General features: G+C 52.5%; 1 protein-coding gene across 1 annotated transcript in view; it reads right to left on the reverse strand.

Moving 5' to 3' along the window:
* Window positions 1-19729, reverse strand: part of cand2 (cullin-associated and neddylation-dissociated 2 (putative)) — a 55627-nt gene that overhangs the window by 8305 nt on the left and 27593 nt on the right. Inside the window, exons 12-18 of the mRNA XM_079265600.1 lie at window positions 3985-4140; window positions 2967-3188; window positions 2637-2843; window positions 2224-2411; window positions 682-835; window positions 471-611; window positions 252-391 (exon numbers count right to left, since the gene is read on the reverse strand). Of these exons, the coding sequence (XP_079121726.1) occupies window positions 252-391; window positions 471-611; window positions 682-835; window positions 2224-2411; window positions 2637-2843; window positions 2967-3188; window positions 3985-4140 (1208 nt within the window). The remainder of the gene's footprint in view (window positions 1-251; window positions 392-470; window positions 612-681; window positions 836-2223; window positions 2412-2636; window positions 2844-2966; window positions 3189-3984; window positions 4141-19729) is intronic.

Below are 19729 nucleotides of genomic sequence, written 5' to 3' on the forward strand. Positions count from 1 at the left end.
TCTTCTTCAATACAGCATGATGTTCGTTCGTGTACGGCGTCTCTCTCCTCCTCAGTCCAGATATGGTCACTTCCTGTTCACTGTTGATAACAACAAGATGGAGACGGAGAAATCACCGAACTCGAGGCTTCAAAACGTCACAAACCAACGAGAGACGACACAACGTCCACTTCTTTCAAACAGACTAATTTCACCTTCCTGAAGATGGAAGACATGAGGAGATAAAGAAGGCGGTAACGCTGAGAACGCACCTGATGACCTCCTTGAGGGAGTGCAGCAGGAGGTACTGTCTCCTCGGCTGGGAGGAGATCTCCTTCAGCAGGAAGGGCAGGAAGTCGTTCAGGCTGCCGACCGCCATGCTGCCCAACGCGCAGGACGCCGCCGTCTTCACCTGCAACCACAACGTGTTCTTCAACCAACGAGCCCTCACCAGAGAGCATCACACCCAATGTACCATGTGTCTGTCTCACCTCCTCGTTGGTGGAGGAGATGGCCTCCAGGAGGACTCCCTGCACCTCCTTACTTCCTCCCAGGCTGCCGCTCCTCCCCACCTCCCCCAGACACAACAGAGCCAGGACTCGAGCAGACTCAGGAGAACCAGGATTCTTCACCTGAGGAGAGAGGAGATGCAGTGAAACTGATCCGGTGTTGTCCATCACCTGTGAACAAACTCCCACGCACCTCCTGCAGGAGTCCGGCCACCGTGGCCGGTGTCTCTGAGGGGCAGGAGGAGGACAGAGCAGCTACACAACGAGCTACAGACTGGTACGACTGTCTGTGGATCAGGGAGGACTGGGAGCTGTGGAACGGGTCTGTGAGGGACTTCAGCAACTGACTGAGAGGAGGAGAGGAGGAGGAGAGGAGGAAGACAGGGGGAGAGGAGAGAGGAGGAGAGGAGGAGGACAGGAGGAAGACAGGGGGAGAGGAGAGAGGAGGAGAGGAGGAAGGCAGGGGGAGAGGAGAGAGGAGGAGGACAGGAGGAGAGGAGAGAGGAGGAGGACAGGGGGAGAGGAAATAGGAGGAGAGGAGGAGGACAGGGGGAGAGGAGAGAGGAGGAGAGGAGGAAGGCAGGGGGAGAGGAGAGAGGAGGAAGACGGGAGGACAGGAGGAGAGGAGAGAGGAGGAGGACAGGGGGAGAGGAGAGAGGAGGAGAGGAGGAAGGCAGGGGGAGAGGAGAGAGGAGGAGGACAGGAGGAGAGGAGAGAGGAGGAGGACAGGGGGAGAGGAAATAGGAGGAGAGGAGGAGGACAGGGGGAGAGGAGGAGAGGAGGAAGGCAGGGGGAGAGGAGAGAGGAGGAGGACAGGAGGAGAGGAGAGAGGAGGAGGACAGGGGGAGAGGAAATAGGAGGAGAGGAGGAGTACAGGGGGAGAGGAGAGAGGAGGAGAGGAGGAAGGCAGGGGGAGAGGAGAGAGGAGGAGGACAGGAGGAGAGGAGAGAGGAGGAGGACAGGGGGAGAGGAAATAGGAGGAGAGGAGGAGGACAGGAGGAGAGGAGAGAGGAGGAAGACAGGAGAAGACAGGAGGAGAGGAAATAGGAGGAAGACAGGGGGAGAGGAGAGAGGAGGAGAGGAGGAGGACAGGAGAGGAGGAGGAGAGGAGGAAGACGGGAGGAGAGGAGGAGAGGAGAGAGGAGGAGGACAGGAGGAAGACAGGGGGAGAGGAGAGAGGAGGAAGACGGGAGGACAGGAGGAGAGGAGAGAGGAGGAGGACAGGGGGAGAGGAGAGAGGAGGAGGAGAGGAGGAGGAGAGGAGGAAGACGGGAGGAGAGGAGGAGAGGAGGAAGACAGGGGGAGAGGAGAGAGGAGGAGGAGAGGAGGAGGAGAGGAGGAAGACGGGAGGAGAGGAGGAAGGCAGGAGGAGAAGAGGAGGAGGAGAGGAGGAGAGGAGGAGGAGAGGAGGAGAGGAGGAGAGATGTTCTGCATGAAATCAGTCAAAACTCTTTCAATATTAAAACAAAACAAATAACTTTGTGAAATACGAGTTGATGGACCTGAAACATCAAAGACACTTTGGTGGTTTCTATAATCAGAACAATTATTTGTCTCTTCATCACTAACATTCGTCATCAATGTCTTTATGGATTAAAGCTGTTTCATCTTTTACAGACTCTTCATGTTGAGTCTGAGGGAAACTCTGATCTTTAGAACTTCTTCAAACACAAATATAAAACATCAGATTCATATCAACAGATAAAGAAACCTTAGTCTGACCCACATGTCTCACCTGTAGCCCAGGTTACTGCTTTTGGACAGAACCAGAGCCTGAAGGAGGTCCAATATGGCTGCCAGAGCTCCTCCCTGGAGGAGAGGAGAGTGGACCAGTCTGAAGACGCACGGCAGCACGGAGGAGCTGATCTTATCCAGGGAGGAGGAGCAGGCCCTGGACAAGGAGGTCAGCAAGGAGACAGACACCTAGGAGACATGACACATGTTAGAGGAGGAGAGGAGAGGAGGAGATGGGGAGAGGAGGAGGAGATGTTTGATGTGACCTCCTCACAGAGGAGATGTGACTCTCAGGTCAGCAGGACTGAAGATGATGAAAACGTTTCATTTCGTCTCGAACCTTAAAAAGTGCTGAAGTGATTGATAAGTGGAGCTGGATTATTGTGTCATCGATGCACCTTCATTCAGACCTACCTGTGACACGTGCATGTCGCTCTCGTCCACCAGAGCAGGGAGCTCGCTCAGGACGGGCTCCAGCGCCGCGGGTTTGATTCCGGCGGCGTGGTGCGTGACCAGAGCGGTCAGACAGGCCAGCGTGGCGAGCTTCAGGGAGCGCTGGTTCTTCCTCAAGAAAGATCCCAAAACAGACAGAGTCTCCGGGAGGATGGACGACAAGTCGACCTGGACCAGAAGAGGAAGTACTCACGTCCTTTACTGCAAGTACAAGTGCTAACACCACACTGTGGAATACTACACCACGAGTAATACTCAAGTACTGATGGATCAGAGAGACGGCTGCTGAACCTTCAGCGGTGAAGCAGAGATGAGCGCGATGCTCCGGACGGCGGTGAGTCTCGTGATCTCATTCTTCAGCCTCTCCAGGAAGATCAACAGCACACCCTGAAGCTCCGCCCCCAGGTGGTCGCCCAGGTGACACACCAGGTGACCCATACAGGAAATGGCCCTCTCCTTCACTTCCTGGTCGATGTCGGTGGCTTTCAGCCTCTTCAAGGTGACGGGAAACACCTGGGGGGGGTAAAACATGTTTGAATGTGATGACACGGACAGTTTCAATAAAGTTGATTCAAAGATACCTGCAGCCACAGCGTTGATTGCTGAACCTAAAGCTGCAGATGTGTTTGAGTTTTATACCACAGCAGCTTCACAGCTCGTCACCAACATGCACATTAATATTACGCATCTTCTGACGTTTGAGATGACATCATCAGCTGCTCGTTGGTCGTTCAGGTGATCAATCAGGCGTCATGTTGCATAGTGACGGAATATTTAGAAGGGAAGCGCAGCATCATTGGGAATATTGCACAATTTCAAGAAAAAAATCTTGAAACAGTAAATTACACATAAAAAGCAAAACGATGCCTTTCATTGAATAGTTAGCTGCTCTGTCTTCAGCTGAATTCATGTATTCACATTCATTATTCATCTTCAAACATGTATTCATAGCTGAGCTGTCCTTTGCACACGGCCCTCCACCGGCTAATCTCACCGCATGTATTTTACAAGTTAATGGATTTATGTATTTGTGCTACTTCATAACTTCATAACTGTAATGCAGCCTGAGCAGGTGACCGTACGGCTTCCATGTTATTTTGTTTCATCGTTAATTCCGTGAATATTTCTGTGTCCCGTCACGACGCCCCAAACGAATTCTCTGATGAGTAAAAGTGAAAGCACTTCATGGTGAATGTGTGTCTTCCACCAACGTTCTCTTCTTCTGTGTTTTGATGACGACGACAGTTTATCATGTTAATGAGCCCAATGAAAGCAGTGGGTGAAACACAGAGAGCAGAGAGCCTCACACCTCCCTGACGAACAGTCTGGGGTCGAATCCCGCCGCGGTGGCGCTCTGTCCCGGCGGCCTCATCACTCTGACCAGCTGCTGGGCGACGAGCAGAGCCTCCGAGGTGATCTTATAGAAGGAGTCCTCCACACAGGCCACCACCGGGGGCAGCAGAACCTGCAGAGAGCAGAAGAAGAAGTCAGACAGCTGTTACTTTACCGGAGTATTTTATATTTAACGGTACTTTATACTTCTACTCCACTACATTACACTTGTCAAGAAGAGTTGACCTCTCATAGCTGCCTCGGTAACATGTCGACACATTCAAGGGAGAGAAGTCAGGCTATAAACGCACAAAGCATATATTCAACGTTGAAGTGTAATCAAACAGATAAAAATGTATGAATAATATAACGAAATGTTCTAATCAATTGTGTAACAAATGTTTAACTGCATAGAAGTGATTTAAACAAATGTAATGAATGTTTCTGTGTGTTCTGTGGAGCTGAGATAGATGTATTGGGCAAGTATTGGGCAAGAATGACATTGCTGTAATCAAGACCAGATGTTGGGTGTAGTCAAGAGAAAGATCTAGAAACTGATGTAATAGGTTGAGTCATACAGGCAATGTTCGGCTTAACGCCCTTTCCAGAGGGAGGGGGGATGAGTAATGGACCAAACAGGTGGGGGCTGATCACAGCCCATATGAGGAATATAAGGACATGCTTGCAAAGAACAAGCTGGGATTTCATCGCGGATGCCGACCAAGCGCATCGGAAGAAGATACTAAAGCCTGCAGCTGATGTATTGAGGACTTCGTCTCTGTTCACGGAAAAGAGACCTCTGTTCGTGGACATTGAGATTAAAAGACGAAGGTTCTAACTCTCCCCACCGCTCGCCTCTTAACATCTGGACAACTGAAAAAGCCGCAGCTGCCTGAGAAAGACTTTGTACTGAGTTTTGAGAACAGCTGAACGGGCTCCGTTGCGGAGCGGGAGGATCGAGGGTCCGGCCGGACCTTCGCTCCTAACAACTCCAAAAGAACTCTTTTCATCGCACCATTGGACATCCAGCTCCAACCGAGCCGTCTCGGCAACTAAAACTAATGAGTATAATCGAAGAAGATAATTAAATTGACTAATCATGTGTAGTGACATTTTATGTGAGCTGTAGCTGTAACCCCTGCAAACTAACTAAATATAACCTGCAATAAATATCTAATCTGCATTTAAAGTGAAATCCTCAAGTGCATTAATTTGCCGAAGTAGTAATGAGTTCCTCGTGACAGTAAAAAGTTAAAGCTATTGTATGTCTAACAACTGAGTTCTGAAAGGTTATCCTAGAGACCGAATCCACTTAACAATCCCTTACGGTTTTAGCAAGAATTAATCCTAGCCGTTAAAACCTAACCTGGCATTTACCAAGAGCACGGATCCATAAGAGGGAAGCTGCCATAACCGACGCGACTGGTGGGAGCGCCCGGGGCCAGGACTGGTCTCTCGGCCGAGCGCGCTCTGACCGGAGGAAGCAGGGTAGACGTCGGGAGTAACGGCAGTTAGCGGAGCCAGGCGAGTTCCCTCGCCAGAACACCAGCTCGAGAATCTTTTAATAGAGAGCTGAGTCAGTAATTAGCCCCGTATCGGGCCAGAAGTACCCAGGATCTAACACGTGGCGCCCACAACGTGGGGCTCGACGGAAAAGGAGTACGTTGAGTCCAAAAGAAGAACCCCGGCAGCTAAGAGAGGCTGTCGTTCGTGTACGAAAAGACCTGAGGTGAGGCGTTGGGGTAGAAAGCAAAGCTGCCCAAGCCTCGAAGAAGTCCGATTGCGAAGACATCCACGAATCGAAGCTGTGTGTGGTATTTACAGGCCAACACAGGAGAATCCGCAGGCGACGGGGAGCATCGACCAGACTCGCCCGACCTGTAGAGGGACCAGAGCCTGATCCCATCCCTTCCTCAACGCGCGACGAGAGGCTTTGGGAGGAAGGCGACTCGAGACAACAAAGACAAAGACAAAGTCCAAGATGGACGAATCGCCCGGAGGATCCGATAGCGGCGGAGGCGACCCAGCGGTACGAGCCAACAGCCCTGATGGAGGAATCGCCACCGGACAGCAGAGAGGACCCAACGGCGACGGAGGCAGCCCGCAGACGGAGACGACTCAGCAGGACGTGCCAGCGCCATCGACCCCGGACCAGGCAGTAGACGACAGCCCGGACCAGCAGACGGACGACGCTGGACCACACGGAGCGACATCGGGAGTACAGACACCGACACCGGCTCCAAGAGGCAGAAGCAACGTCCAACATCAGATCATCCTGAATGGCAAGGGATGGGACACCTGGGACAAATCTATTCAAAAACACCTACTCGTGCTGCATGACAAAGCAGATAGAGCGAAGGTGGGAGAAGAAGTAAAAAAGAATTGCGAAAGGGAGGGGGGTTATCTTGCTCCCCTCACCCATAAGTCCGGAATGGTGGCGGCAGTGGTGGGGTGTGCAGGACCCCCCTCAGGCAAGAAGAAAGTGGGAGAGTGGCTACACTGGTGGCTAGTAGTAATGAGGGTTATCAAAGGAAAAATAGTCACCATTATTAGCCCGTCAAAAGAATACGACTCAGTCGTGAAGATGCTCGCCGCAGAAATCGGAGCGGGGGCAGTGACTATAAAGCAGAAAGTGATAGCCACCGCCCGCTATAAAGAAAATAAAAAAGAGCAAGACGCAATAGCGGCATACATAGCCACCAACCTAAGTTATACTGAGGAGACCGGCGACGATCAGCACAGCACCCAAGGGACCGAGGTGTACACGGACTCCTCTACGGAGGCGTCCTCGGAAGCCGAAGTGGGAGACGAACAGGACAGTGGCAAAGACGAGGAGATCTCAGAGGAGGACGAAGTGGGGGAAGACTCAAAGCTGAACGAGAGCGACGAGTACCAACTGCTCCCGCCCTCCATGGGATCCGGGACTCCCGCTGCCACTGCAGTACGCACGATCCTGAAGGACTACAACGGCCCAGAGCCGAGGCGGCCCCAGAAAGCTAAGGGTAAGACAAAACACGTTCACTCCCCGAACCCAGAAGAGCATCTTCAAAAATTGAAAAGAATGCCCGAGGGGACCAAAAAATATGCAAACCAGACAGGGTTAACCGCATATAACCACTTCGGAGAGCCTTGGGACATAGACAGCCACGGATTGGTTGTCTTAACTAACTCACATCTAAAGCCGCATATCTCCCGGTTCAGAAAGAGTCTGCTAAAAGAGGCAGGCAGCCTCTACAAAGAAGAACTTGAGGGGCGCCTCCACGGATGTAGGCAGAGACAGGAGGAGGTGGTGGTTACGAGCGGCGGAGCATCACGCCATTTTGCGGTGCTACACGTACCGATCGAAAGATATGAAGATGGCGAAGATCAGGACACTTATCGGGACAGCATAGAGGAGGCATTAGAAAAAGGTGTCACCCGAGCAAGCGAATTGTCCTTCAAAAGAGTCGTTATATGTAACGACGGCGCCCGGTCCGGCAACCTACCATGGGAGGTAGCAGAAGAAGCGGCAATGAGGATTCTGCACCTCCTGATGAACGCTCCCCACGGGTGGAACAACATCCGCGAGTTGGTGTTAGTCACCTCGGTGGCCCAATACCACGAGAGAAAAGAGAGAATACTGAGACCCCTCTTCAAAACGGAGGGGCCAAACAACTGGAGGGCAGGACCGCCGGAATACGAGGACGAGAACGCCCCAGTTGCGAAAGCAGTTCTGCCACGGCTCCCGCAATCAGCAAGATTGAAGAAAGAAACCAGGACCGAGCGGAGGAGCTACCAGGAATCAACACCCGGTCCCTCAGGACGGGAGGAGCGACGTCCAGAGGTCAGCTCAAGCCAGGAAAAACCACAAAAGGAAAGAAGAACTCCAATCCCCTCTCCCCGGACAGTAGCGGTGCAGACAGAAGAGGAAACCCCCGTGCCAACCAAACCTCCACGGGGGTTCCCCAGCCCAGCAGAGTCCGTCGGCCTGCAGACAATGCGCTACTCCGGAGGAGGAGAAGAGCCCATGATAAGGTTCCAAAGTCCAGGCGGGACCAGGGAAAGTCCGAGGACTCCACAGAGAACACCAGAACCAGTTCAGCCGGCCTCGCCGTCAGCAGAACCAGAACGAGAGGCGCAGGAAGAAGCGGCAGATGTGAGTTCAGATGAAGAAGAAACAGCGCCAAGCCTGACCTCCATCGAATACGATGCTCCAGGAGGAATGACCGACCTGAGAATAGGAAGCAGAAAAGGCAAGAAGAACGCGCTGCCCCTAGTTTCAGTGTGCACGGCTTCGCTGAAATTCCCCCGAGACGATCGTTACGGGCCCATGACCACCAAAGACGGAAGAAAAGCCTATGCTCCAGAGGTCGGTCAAACAAATTATGATGTTCCAGAAATATGGCTGCACGACCTCGAAGGAATGAAAGGAACAATGGTCTACGCGACAAAAAGAGAATGGGCGAATTTTCTAATGACCCCGACCTACGGCTCCCTCGCAACAGCCACGGAGCTGACGGGTAACTTTCGCACAGGCTTTGTGACAATCGTGTACGACGTCATGTTGCGACGCCTGAAGAAAGCAGCCTACAAGCTGGCAGCAGAGGAAGACAAAGAGCGGAGGCAAGACATCTCGGACACCGAGGACGAACAGCCACCTCAAGGGCAGGGCCTTGCACGAAGCAGCTGCCCCACCACCGCTGAAGAAAATGACTGCATAACAAAGATGCGGGCTTCCACCCAGAGCTTTGGTGAGTTCAAAAAGATCAAGGCGATGGTGACAAACCGAGACCCAAAAGAATCGGTGCAAGAATATCTGACGCAGAAATGGCTTATGGTAAAAGCTAGCTCCACAAACGATGAGGCGAAAAGATTGTGGCTAGCTCATGTGACGGACCAACCGATGGGTCCCGAAGAAACCGCGGAACAGCACTACCGAAGATTAGTGTTGGAGGACTGCGAAGACGAGGAGTCACACATCGACAAGGCAAGAAAAAGCTTAGACAAAGGGCAAACTCTCACCCAGGCATGGTACGCCTTGCGACAGGCGATTCCGCCGGACAGAAGTGTGCAAGTCCTTAGGAAGCTGACGAAGGGCCTAATGAATGACATCGATTTTGTGACCCTAAACATCAGCAAAAGTACCACCGAACAAATCCAAGAAACAGTAAGAAAGTGGGATTTGAAGAAAAAACACTTGGAAGAGAAAAGAGAAAAAGGAAACCAGCCGAAGCCGCCGGCTCCCAGGCCCTCGTATGACAACGCAAGGCCCACCGAGGGACCCGGTCCTTCACAGACACAGAGAAGGCAGTCGGGAGGATTCCAGAGGAGTCCACAAAACTACGAGCGTGAGCCAGGATTCCGGAGGGGTTCTCAAGGCTACCAAGGCTATCCGCGAGAGCAAGGACCTCAGAGGGGTCCACAAGGCAACCAGAGGGAGCAGGGAGCTCCAAGGCAAGAAGGCTTCCAGAGGCAGGGCGTTTACCACAGGGCCCAGCCGGATCAACAACAGGAGGGGCCACGGCCCCCGGCAGCCAACAAGAGCGGTTTTCTCTCTTCCGAGGATTACAACAAGCTAACGACAGAACAGAAACAGGCCCTTCGTGCCTCCCGCCTGGAAGCTGGGAGCGAAGGGCAGAGAAAGTAATGGCTAAGCGGGCGCGGGTCACAGTGGATCATGCCTATTGGGTGGGGGACGACATATACACCGACGTGGATGGAATCCCCTATCAGGTAGATACTGGTGCAGAAGTGTCAATGACCCGCAAATGCCTTGAAACAAAAGGACACCTGACTGTTCAACTAGCCGACGGAACCATCAAAAAGATTCCGTTTGGCGTCTGGAAAGGAGTTGTATGGGCTCTAGGACCCTACAATTTAATGACAATAACAGACCTAAAAGAGCTGCATAGCAGCCCAGAGAATCGAACCCCAATACAGAAGCGACTCAGAATCCTCGGGGCAAAACTAATCCAGATGGGATCGTTATCACCAGAGTGGTACAAACCAGTGAACATTCCAGAAGTGACCAAGCAACAAATCGAAGACAGCGACCTTTCTCCGGAGGGAAAAGAAACGCTAGAAGACATACTTTCCAAAGCCGGAGTGGCTAGGTTCAAAAATGACTGTGGAGACATGGGTGCGAAGTACACCCACACCATAGAAGGGGGTGTACACCCGCCCGTCCGCCAATACCCCCTGAATCCAGGGGCCGTTGCAGAAATGGACCTGATAGTCACGGAGCTCAGCGAACTAGGAGTGGTGCGCGAGGAGCCAAATCCCATCACAAACAGCCCAATACAGGCAGTCAAGAAGCCTGAGTCATCGGGAGGTGGCTGGAGACCTGTTATCAACTTCAAGGCCCTCAACCGCAGGACTGTCGCCAACCGCGCCAGCCTGATCAACCCACAAGGGACGCTGAAGACACTAAGACTAAAAAGGTACAAATCCTGTATAGATCTGGCAAACGGATTTTTCTCGTTGAGGCTAGCCAAAGCCTCCCAGGGCAAGACAGCGTTCACCCACAAAGGTAAAGCGTACGTCTGGGAACGGCTACCGCAAGGCTACAAAAACTCTCCGAATGTTTTCCAGTCAGCCGTGATGGACATACTCGACGGCCTAGAGACAACAATCTACATCGATGATGTATTCATTGCAGATGACACCGAAAAAGAACATCTGCAAAAATTGAGAAAAGTCGTAGAACGACTAACAGCAGCAGGCTTGAAATTAAATCTGAAAAAATGCCAATTTGGACGATTCCAAGTGAACTACCTGGGATTCCAGGTCTCCAACGACCTGGGACTCTCAGACGGATTCCGGGAAAAAGTGGAGCAGATCGACCCGCCAACCTCGCTGAACGAACTACAGCAGGTGCTGGGGCTCTGCAACTACGTTAGGGACCATGTCCCTAGCTACCAGAGGTATGCAAGACCACTGTATGTAAAACTACGAAAAGAAAAGCCAGAAGACGCCCACAAGAAGTGGGAATGGACCGCGACGGATCAAAACAGTTTGGAAAACCTGCGGACAGCCATTAAAGAAGCTTTGCGGCTGGAGCCACGAAGCCTTACAACAAAGCTGGTGGCAGAGGTCAGTTGCAACGACGACGACGCAGTGGTAAAAGTGTGCAACGAGGGCGGGGGAATAGTCACTTTGTGGAGCTACACCCTGTCCTCCGTGGAAAAGAAATATCCAGCAGAAGAGAAGGAGTTGGCAGTACTGGCAAGATATTGGAGCACTCTGAAAGACCTTGCTCAAGGGCAGGGCATCAGGGTCCTCACGCAAAGCCAGGTCCATCGATTCCTAAGAAAAGCCACGGTAGAGAGCACGAAGGCGACGAACGCGAGATGGGGACGTTGGGAAGACATCCTGCTGGACCCAGACCTCGAAATCGGCCCTGCACAACCCGTGAGTAAGAAAAAGGCGACTCAGGCCGAGAAGCCAGCCGAACCGATAGAGTGGACTCTATACACCGACGGCTCGCGAAAAGGACAAGACGACAAAGCCTACTGGGGCTTCATTCTCAAGCACAATGAGAAGGAGCGCTTCAGACAACGAGGCCAAATCCCCGGCAGTGCCCAGACCGGGGAGGTGACAGCAATACTGGAAGGTCTGCTCGAGTTGGAGCGAAGAAAGGTGAAAAGAGCTAGAGTCATAACTGATAGTTATTACTGTGCTCAGGCCCTTAACGAAGACCTGTCCATATGGGAAGAAAATGGTTTTGAGAGTGCTAAAAACAAGAAAGTAGCTCACGAAAACCTATGGAGAAAAATAGCCGAATTGAGGCTAACAATGGAGCTCGAAGTGGTGCACCAGAGGGCCCACACGCGAGCAGGAACTCATTGGCAAGGAAACGAAGAAGTGGATCGTTTCGTCCAGATGAGGCAAATTGTCTTTGTTGGGATCGAGAAATGGGAAGATTTGCCCAAAGGACGGGTAGTCCCAGAAGAGAATGTGAAGGAGGTGGTGCAAGCAGTGCATGGAGCACTTGGACATGCAGGCACCGTTCCAACACGAAGGGAACTGGAAAAGCAGCGACTCTGGATTCCTGAAAAAGAGGTCCGCAGAATCCTTCAAGACTGTGAGTTGTGTGGTCGATACAACGCAGGAAGGAGAGGACAACGAGTGGGAGGACTCACCATTAAAAGTACCGTACCCTGGGGTTCTATCTGCATGGATGTGGCAGGACCCTTAGGGGTACCGGGTAAATGTGGAGAAAAGTACCTGTTGGTGCTTGTGGACTCCATGTCAGGGTATGTAACCACAAAAGCCGTAAGAAAAGCTAATGGCAACAGTGTTGTTAGCATGCTGGACCAAGTCTGTGGCTACTTAGGGTTGCCTAAAGAGCTCAGGACCGACAACGGAACGCATTTTCGCAACGCTAAAGTGGACCAGTGGTGCCAACAGCATGGGGTAATGAGGATCTACTCTCCCCCATACACCCCCCAGGCTAACGGGGTGGTGGAAAGGACCATTGGCTTGGTGAAAAGTTGGATTGGGAAAAATGCCAACTCGAGAGAATGGAGCACTAAGACCCTGGAAATCGCCAAAACCCTGAACGACCGCTACCGAAGTGACAGGCCCTCCCCTGCGGAGGAGCTGATGCGCCGCCCCTTCACATCACAGGAAGTGGGGCGGGGCTCCGAAGATAAAGAGCCCAAGCTTGAGCAAAAAGTGCCACTTCGAGTAGGACAGCGCGTCTGGATCAAGGCTCAGGTCGGTGCTTCTAACTCTGCAGTCAAAGCCAAGTACGATAAATCAGACATAATTGTCAAGATTTTGGACAGTAATACTGTTCAACTCAAGAAAAAAGGAATCCAAGGAGTAGGGCAGCTGAAGCCAGTTCCGTACTAGGAGAAAACCAGGAACTCAAGAATGGCCACCAACATACAAGCTTTACCACCCTTTGTCAGAGTGGCCAATGTCAAAGGGGTGGTTAACATGAGAAGGAGTACTACGGGGCTCTGGGCAGGAAGAGCCATGAAGAAGTTGGAGTATGCAAAAAAGGGCTTTCTCTCAGAAGAGAATGAAGTCTTAACATGGAAGGAAATCAAGAATGATTGTGTGGTCTGCCTGCTGCCGACCACCCTTAACCTCACATGGCAGGGACCCGGAAACAAGAAACCACACCGGGTCTCTGGACGAAGAAAGGAATTTGACCGTATGACCCACAAACCAGTGAAGGTTTTGGATGCATATGTGTGCGGTTTTTGTCGTATCGCGCTTTTACCAAGGTTGCACTTCGTCATCCAGTGGGATCTGCGGGGGACAAAGCTGAACCTTAAGGACTGTGTCTGCCAATGGGATGGACACAGGCTGCTCCTCTGTGCGTCTTGCTCCGTACTCCAGCTGAATGGACTGCTGGTGCAAGCTGGAGCAGCCGACGGATGGCAGGTAAGAAAGTTTCTTCAGCCAATACAAACCCTGGCACCCGCCCTGTGGGAAGGAGAGGGTGCTGCCGCTCCTGTCGATCTATCACACAAGGAGACAGGAGGACCCTCGGCACCAGCTATGCGCCCACTCGACGGCGATCCACACGAAGCAAGTGGAAACAGTAGTGCTGTCCCCATGAGATCCTGGTGGGAGTCGGTGGAAAGGAACTGGCCATACAGCCCAGGCCAGGCCGAGGTTGCCAACCCGCCCCTGTCTTCCGTACAGATCCCAGGGGCCTTCAGGGTCTATCGCAGCCCTGATGACCCAGGGTACGCAGCCACCGCAGCAAACTTACCCGATTGCCGCTTGGAAATGGTAACACGAGAAGGGTGGATGGGGCCCTGGGAATTAACAACCTGGCGCGTGTTAATCGAAGATGTGTTTTGTGATCCGGAGGTGCCAATACGTGAGCTTGCCCCAGTGCCAACAGAGGCTGGTGCTCGCGGCACGAATCTCCAGTATAACACCACGGATCTGGACGCCTTCCACCACACCGGTGCCAGGACCAAAGAAAAGAGTAAGATTTTCACGGTCACCCCAGAGGGGTGGCGGAGAGACGGTGTTATGCAACTACCGGGCTCTTGGGCGACCAGAGCGCCAACGCCTACATGGGAGGCCAGAACGATGCGCGTCATGGTGACGCTGAAAACCGTGATGGTTCCATACGACGGTGTGTACTCCGTCGGGGTGGAGCTGACCAGAGCGGATGAGGCGGAGCCTCCTCCAAACCCACGCGCAGACGCAAAAGGTTTGACCGCTTGGGCACGGAAGTCATTTCGCAAACTGCAGCGGGGTGGAAAGCCTCGCAGTAGCAGCACTTAGAAAAGTATAGCTGCGGGAAAAAACGGCTCTTGATTGTCAACATGTCGCTGCCAAACCCACCAAACAAAGATTGCAGGGACCTATCAATAGTCTCTCAGTCCCTCCTCGCACAAAGAAGGCCATATCTGCAATTGCCGAACGAAAATGTCTTTTTGGACAGACCCCAACGCGATTTTGCCTACCGAAAAGGCCTCTGTGGATCCGGCGCCTATTTCTGCAGCAATGGCGAATATAGGCGCTCGATTGACCTGTCAATACCCGGGAAGGCGGAATTGCTGACTGCTTTTCGCACAGGATGGCAACTCCAATATGACAGAGTCAATCGGACCCATCCGTGGCTGCTGCAGCCAGTCCTCCCTTGTCCTGACCAATCCCCCTGGATCCTGAATACCGTTTTCATCTCAGTTATGGGTCTGCGGTTGAAGTTGCGCTGGGGTCCTAACTATGCTGATTATTTGCAAAACGACTATGTTGATCTTTCGCTGGGTGAAAATGTGATCTGGACCACCAGCCCGGTCATGCGGCGTCTCATAGCGCTCCACGTGAAAAACAGTGCGCGCTGTGTAATTGAGAACCAAGACATAGAGTTGCGTATGGTTCATTACCGCCTGCCAGGCCTTGGCCCACCGAACCCGGACCCATGCCTGACCTTGAGGGAATTGCCTCCTTCCAGATTACGGACTAAGGGGCTTGGCCGGCTTAACCTTCACGAACCCTCTGCAGCATGGGCTAAAGTAACGGAGCTCCAGACGGACGACGGTCAGCCGTTATACGCGTCTCTTGCCAAAGTCCGGATCCTTATCGACCCAGTGGATAGACAGATCTACGCATGGCTGCGGCAAAATAATGCTGTGCACGAGGGTTGCTTTGAACCCCCCCCCTGCTCCCCCTCCTTAATCGTCACCTACTACCAGTGGGTGTGGCGGGGGCTGGACTTAGCCATTGGCAGATACCCATCGGTGCTATATCACCAGCTCCTGAAGGGCAGGATTAGTCAGTGCGATCCTGACTCTCCCCCGTGCCTCAGCTCCGGATGCCTAGCTCCTCTTCCAGAGGTGCTACCGACCAGAGCACTGCAGAATCCGAGACCATGGATCTCCCACTACTTCATGGGAGAGTTCATGAATTTAGGCGATCCTCAACCTTTACCCCCGTCTCATTAAGACGCCCCGGCAAGCGACTGGACCAATCAAGTGAACGACCTCGGAATGGAAAACGACTATGGCTTTGCTTAATGGCTAAAGTAGTAGCAGTATTAACAGGTCTATGCCTTGTCCTGGCTATACTGTACTACTATGGTAGTATCCCATGGGCCCTCACTCATGTGAGGGTGTCCTACACTACCACAAAGAAGTTCGACCAGACATGCTGGACGGTCGACTCTGGAACGATCGTTCTCTCTCAACTCGCTGGACAGAAGCGCGCCTCGCCCTGGTTGGACCTTGAGGTTGGATCTAATGCAACCCGTCAAGTCCAAGAAGGGGGTGGGACGGCTCCGAACCTGACAGCTACTATCATCGCGTGGATGACTATCTGGGAACAGAAAATCAACGATTCGAAAATCAACGACACGGGTGAAGAAACAGACTGGGCAGGCGAATTCCAGACGGTAATAGAGAATTCGACATGGAGGATAGATGAAGTATCTACGCTAGGAGCGGAGATGAAGATTACGGTAATGATGAAGAAAGCACAAGAAGAAAAACGGGCACAGTGTAATTGGATCTACCCTGAAAACGGTGTCCCAGGCTGGTACTGTTCATGGGCATGTGTCTCATGGTCAGAGCAAGGGAACGAGGGATACTGGAAACCCGAGGTAACCTATGCAGCGAGCCACCGCAATGATACGTGTTTGATGATTTTACCGGCAGACGGAATGTTCTGGGGACACTACAATCTCACCTGTGAGGCCACACAACCGCGACGTAAACCACAGCGGGTGAAAGTTAAAGTGAGGCCAGTAAGGCCACTAGGTAACACCACACTAGGAAACTCCACCGACTGCCAGCGGAGCAACCTCACCAGCCGAGCCGTGAATGTCACGCAGCAGAGGGAAGAAGAAGTAGTGGAAGTACAACCTACGGCTTCAGAGACGGTTCCAGAGGAAAAAGAAGAACAGCCGCCGCCGCTATTCAAGTCAAGTGACAGTCTTCGGAGAAATAGAAGCAGGAAATGGACGCAGCATTGTATAAAAAGCAAGCTCCCTCTCCTAGATAAGTGCTTCTGGAATGTGTTCTTTTATTGCGAAGGTCAGAATTACTTCGTAATAACTCCGGTAAACAAACCACAGTATCAGGCTCATAAGTTCATCTATCTACCCGAACCTAATGCCCGGCACGAGGCCTGGCTCAACAACACCCTGCCGTGGATATGGATAACCGAGCTAAAGCATTTCAAAGGAGCCTTCAAGGAGGGATACTCCAGAGCCAGCTACGGCCTTTTGGGACCACGGACAACCGACATGTATGTACAAAAGCTGCCGAAACCCGAGGATTTAATGACAGCCCCAAGAGGGGATTTCCAAAAGATTGACACTTGTGTGACCAACAAAATGTTCATCGCTCTGAATGGAACAGAGTATCTAGCCGACGGCGCCTCCCCGAGATGCACACTCTGGCAAGAGTGGTATCGGGCTTGGGGAACGTGGCTATATGACTGCACAGGCCTGAAGACGAACAAGACGATCAAAGGAACCCTGCAGGCATGGAAAGAGGCCCACACCCGGGACGACGGTTCAACCTGGTGGGGCCTACAGAAGGATGAAGTGTTAGAATGGGTGGTGCCATGTCTAACTCAAACCAACAACTACTGGGTGAAGTATCAGTACCTGGCCACAGTATACTCGAAAGAAAGAGACATCTGGCCTGGGGTTTGGAGCCGACCAGAACCATATATAGGCCCGCGGCCCTGGAAGATGGAATGCAATCGAGGAAACACGACCTGCAACATCAGCCTGGCCGGGGGACATTGTGAGACTGTGCCAGGATGGGAAGACCATTGCCAGACCCACTATGGAACAGAATATGAAACCCACGTGCAAGAAGTAACCTGGGTGAAGGCTAGAGACGGGAAATGGCGACGGTCAGGGCCTCTGACCAGCAGCTGTACCAACTTAATCCTGGGCCATCGCATGAAAGACAGAGTGAACGTGAACGGCCAAATCATTCCCCCAGTAACCGACCCTACAGTCTTTCTAGCTGAGGGCCACGCCTTCAGGAAAAGCCTCTGCGAGGGTAAAGAAGACAAAGGATTTGAATGGGTAGGCGCTAACCGCCTCTACGGGAACGGAACATGCTACGAGCCAGAAGAACACTGGCTGAGTTGCGGGAGCGGCCGACGAGAACACGAGTGCAGTTGGATCGAACTAACGGGCGCCTCCATAGCCGGGACCGCAACCATCGTAGTGGAAGAAGTGGCAGGGAAGATTGGAGAAGGATTCTCGGTCATAAAGGGATGGATGGGGAGTTTGTTCTCCTGGCTTTGGCCTTATTTGTTGATGATAGTTGGAATTGTGATCCTGGGCCTAATAATCTGTGCCGCCATTAAGGGCGGGGTAGCAGCCACTGTTGCCTCGTGCTTTAAGGGGAAGTTGAAGGAAAAAGAAGAAGTGAAGAAGGGACTCCTCCCACGAAGGAAGGAGGAGTCCACCCACCTATAAAGGGTGAACAACTGGAGCGCCATAGCCATTGCAGACCCGGAACCTCAACCAAGAGCCTCATACTGAAATAAGAACGAATAAACCGAAGAAAGCCAAGATGACCAACATGACCAACACCACAACCCTTGCACCTCCCGGCATGAACACCACTTCTCACCCAGGCATGACCACCTTCGGAGTGAGTATGACCAACACCACAACTATTGTGACTCCAGGCATGACCACCTTCGGAATGAGTATAACTGAAGCGTTACAGAACTCCTCCGACACAGCACGCAGATGCAGGCCATTTATTCGCTTAACCGACCTGGACTTTTGGGTCCTTGAGATCATATGGTTCTTCTACTGTTGCATGGGCGAATGGTCCATGAATCAGCCGCTAAGAATACTGGCCCTGGCTGTAGGGTGTCTGAAAACAGCGATTGAAAACATCTATCGAGGATCGCTGTGGCTTACCCTGACATGGTTCGCTACATACCTCCTGGGGAGAATCCACATCGACTCTACTCGCTGCGGTCTAGTAAAGGGTGGAATGGTGATCATCTGGCTGGTAATCGACGTTGCTGCAGTTTTCTACAACCCCCTGAAGATGGTCTCGGCAATCGTCGAGGCCTTTCTGGCGGTTACAGCCCTGACATATCTCGTGGTCATGACCATGGCTATGAAAGAAAGAGGAAGAGGGCGTTGGCTCCACAAGATCGGCGCCATTGCTCTTTGGGGCATAGGTTGGGGCATAACTGTCGCCATCTACTGGTTGGGTTCTGAATCATCAATCGGGATAGCAGCCTGGCTCATGTTGTATGAGCCTTTGTTTCCAAGAAGGGTTAGGCCTACAAGCCCAGGCCTAACACCTCCTCCAATGGTGTTGGCATCTCCATGGCTGCATTCTCTGGCTCAACGGCGCTCTGCAAAGCGCTCCAATAATGAGAGGGGGCCTTAAAAAAGAATGAAAATAAGACCACCCCCTGCTTGCTAAAGCTTGGCTTGTAAAAATGCGCTGAAAAATATAATGATTAATGAAGTCTTTGTGTTCAACAACATTCAGGAGGAGGTCTGCTGTGTCCGCTGTGGGATTCCTCCGGAGCTAATGTTGCACCTGTGGGAGGTAAACCAAGCCCTATGGTGCACCCAATGCTACCTGGGGCAATTCCCGGTAGGAGCAGCCAGCGGCCTCTTCTGCAAAGGAAGTACCCCTTATATGCCTGCGATGAATGTAGTCGACTGTATGGAATTAGAGGCTAAAGCAAAACCAGTGTGGACTTCCGCTGGGAGAACCCCACCAGAGGTCCTGCTCTATGCTGATGGTGTATACTGCCCAGTATACACAAAAATATGGGCGTATCCTGATGGCATCCGGGTGTCCAGCACCCACCTCACCGATGGCCGCTTCGTCGTCATTGGACCACGCCTGCCCGCCCTGCAGTATCCACTACCAACTCCAGAAGAAGACGACGACACGGCAAGCATCCCGGGTGTGGAACACCGAGACGTGGGTAGCCAGACGATGCTCGCAGGAGTAGTACCAAATCTAATGGGGATGTGGGGATACGACGAGGACTGCGGAGAGCTGGTGGAGGTAATCCCTGAAGGATTGATAGTTCCAGGCGAGGATGAGGACAAGGCATCAACCAGCCCCGTCCCTACTCCGGCCTCCCTCTCCCCTGACAGCATTCTGAACCAGAATGTGTTGGCCCTGGTGCTGAGCCTGGACGAGCAGATGAAGGATGCCATAGATGACGAGGAAGATGACAACGCCCTCCTGGATTTCCAGCCAACAGGTCTGGAAGGCCTGGTGGTGCTCGACAGCTGGCAACACGAATCCGAGCCG

Source organism: Melanostigma gelatinosum, assembly GCF_949748355.1.
Source record: "Melanostigma gelatinosum genome assembly, chromosome: 3".
Lineage (NCBI taxonomy): Eukaryota > Metazoa > Chordata > Actinopteri > Perciformes > Zoarcidae > Melanostigma > Melanostigma gelatinosum.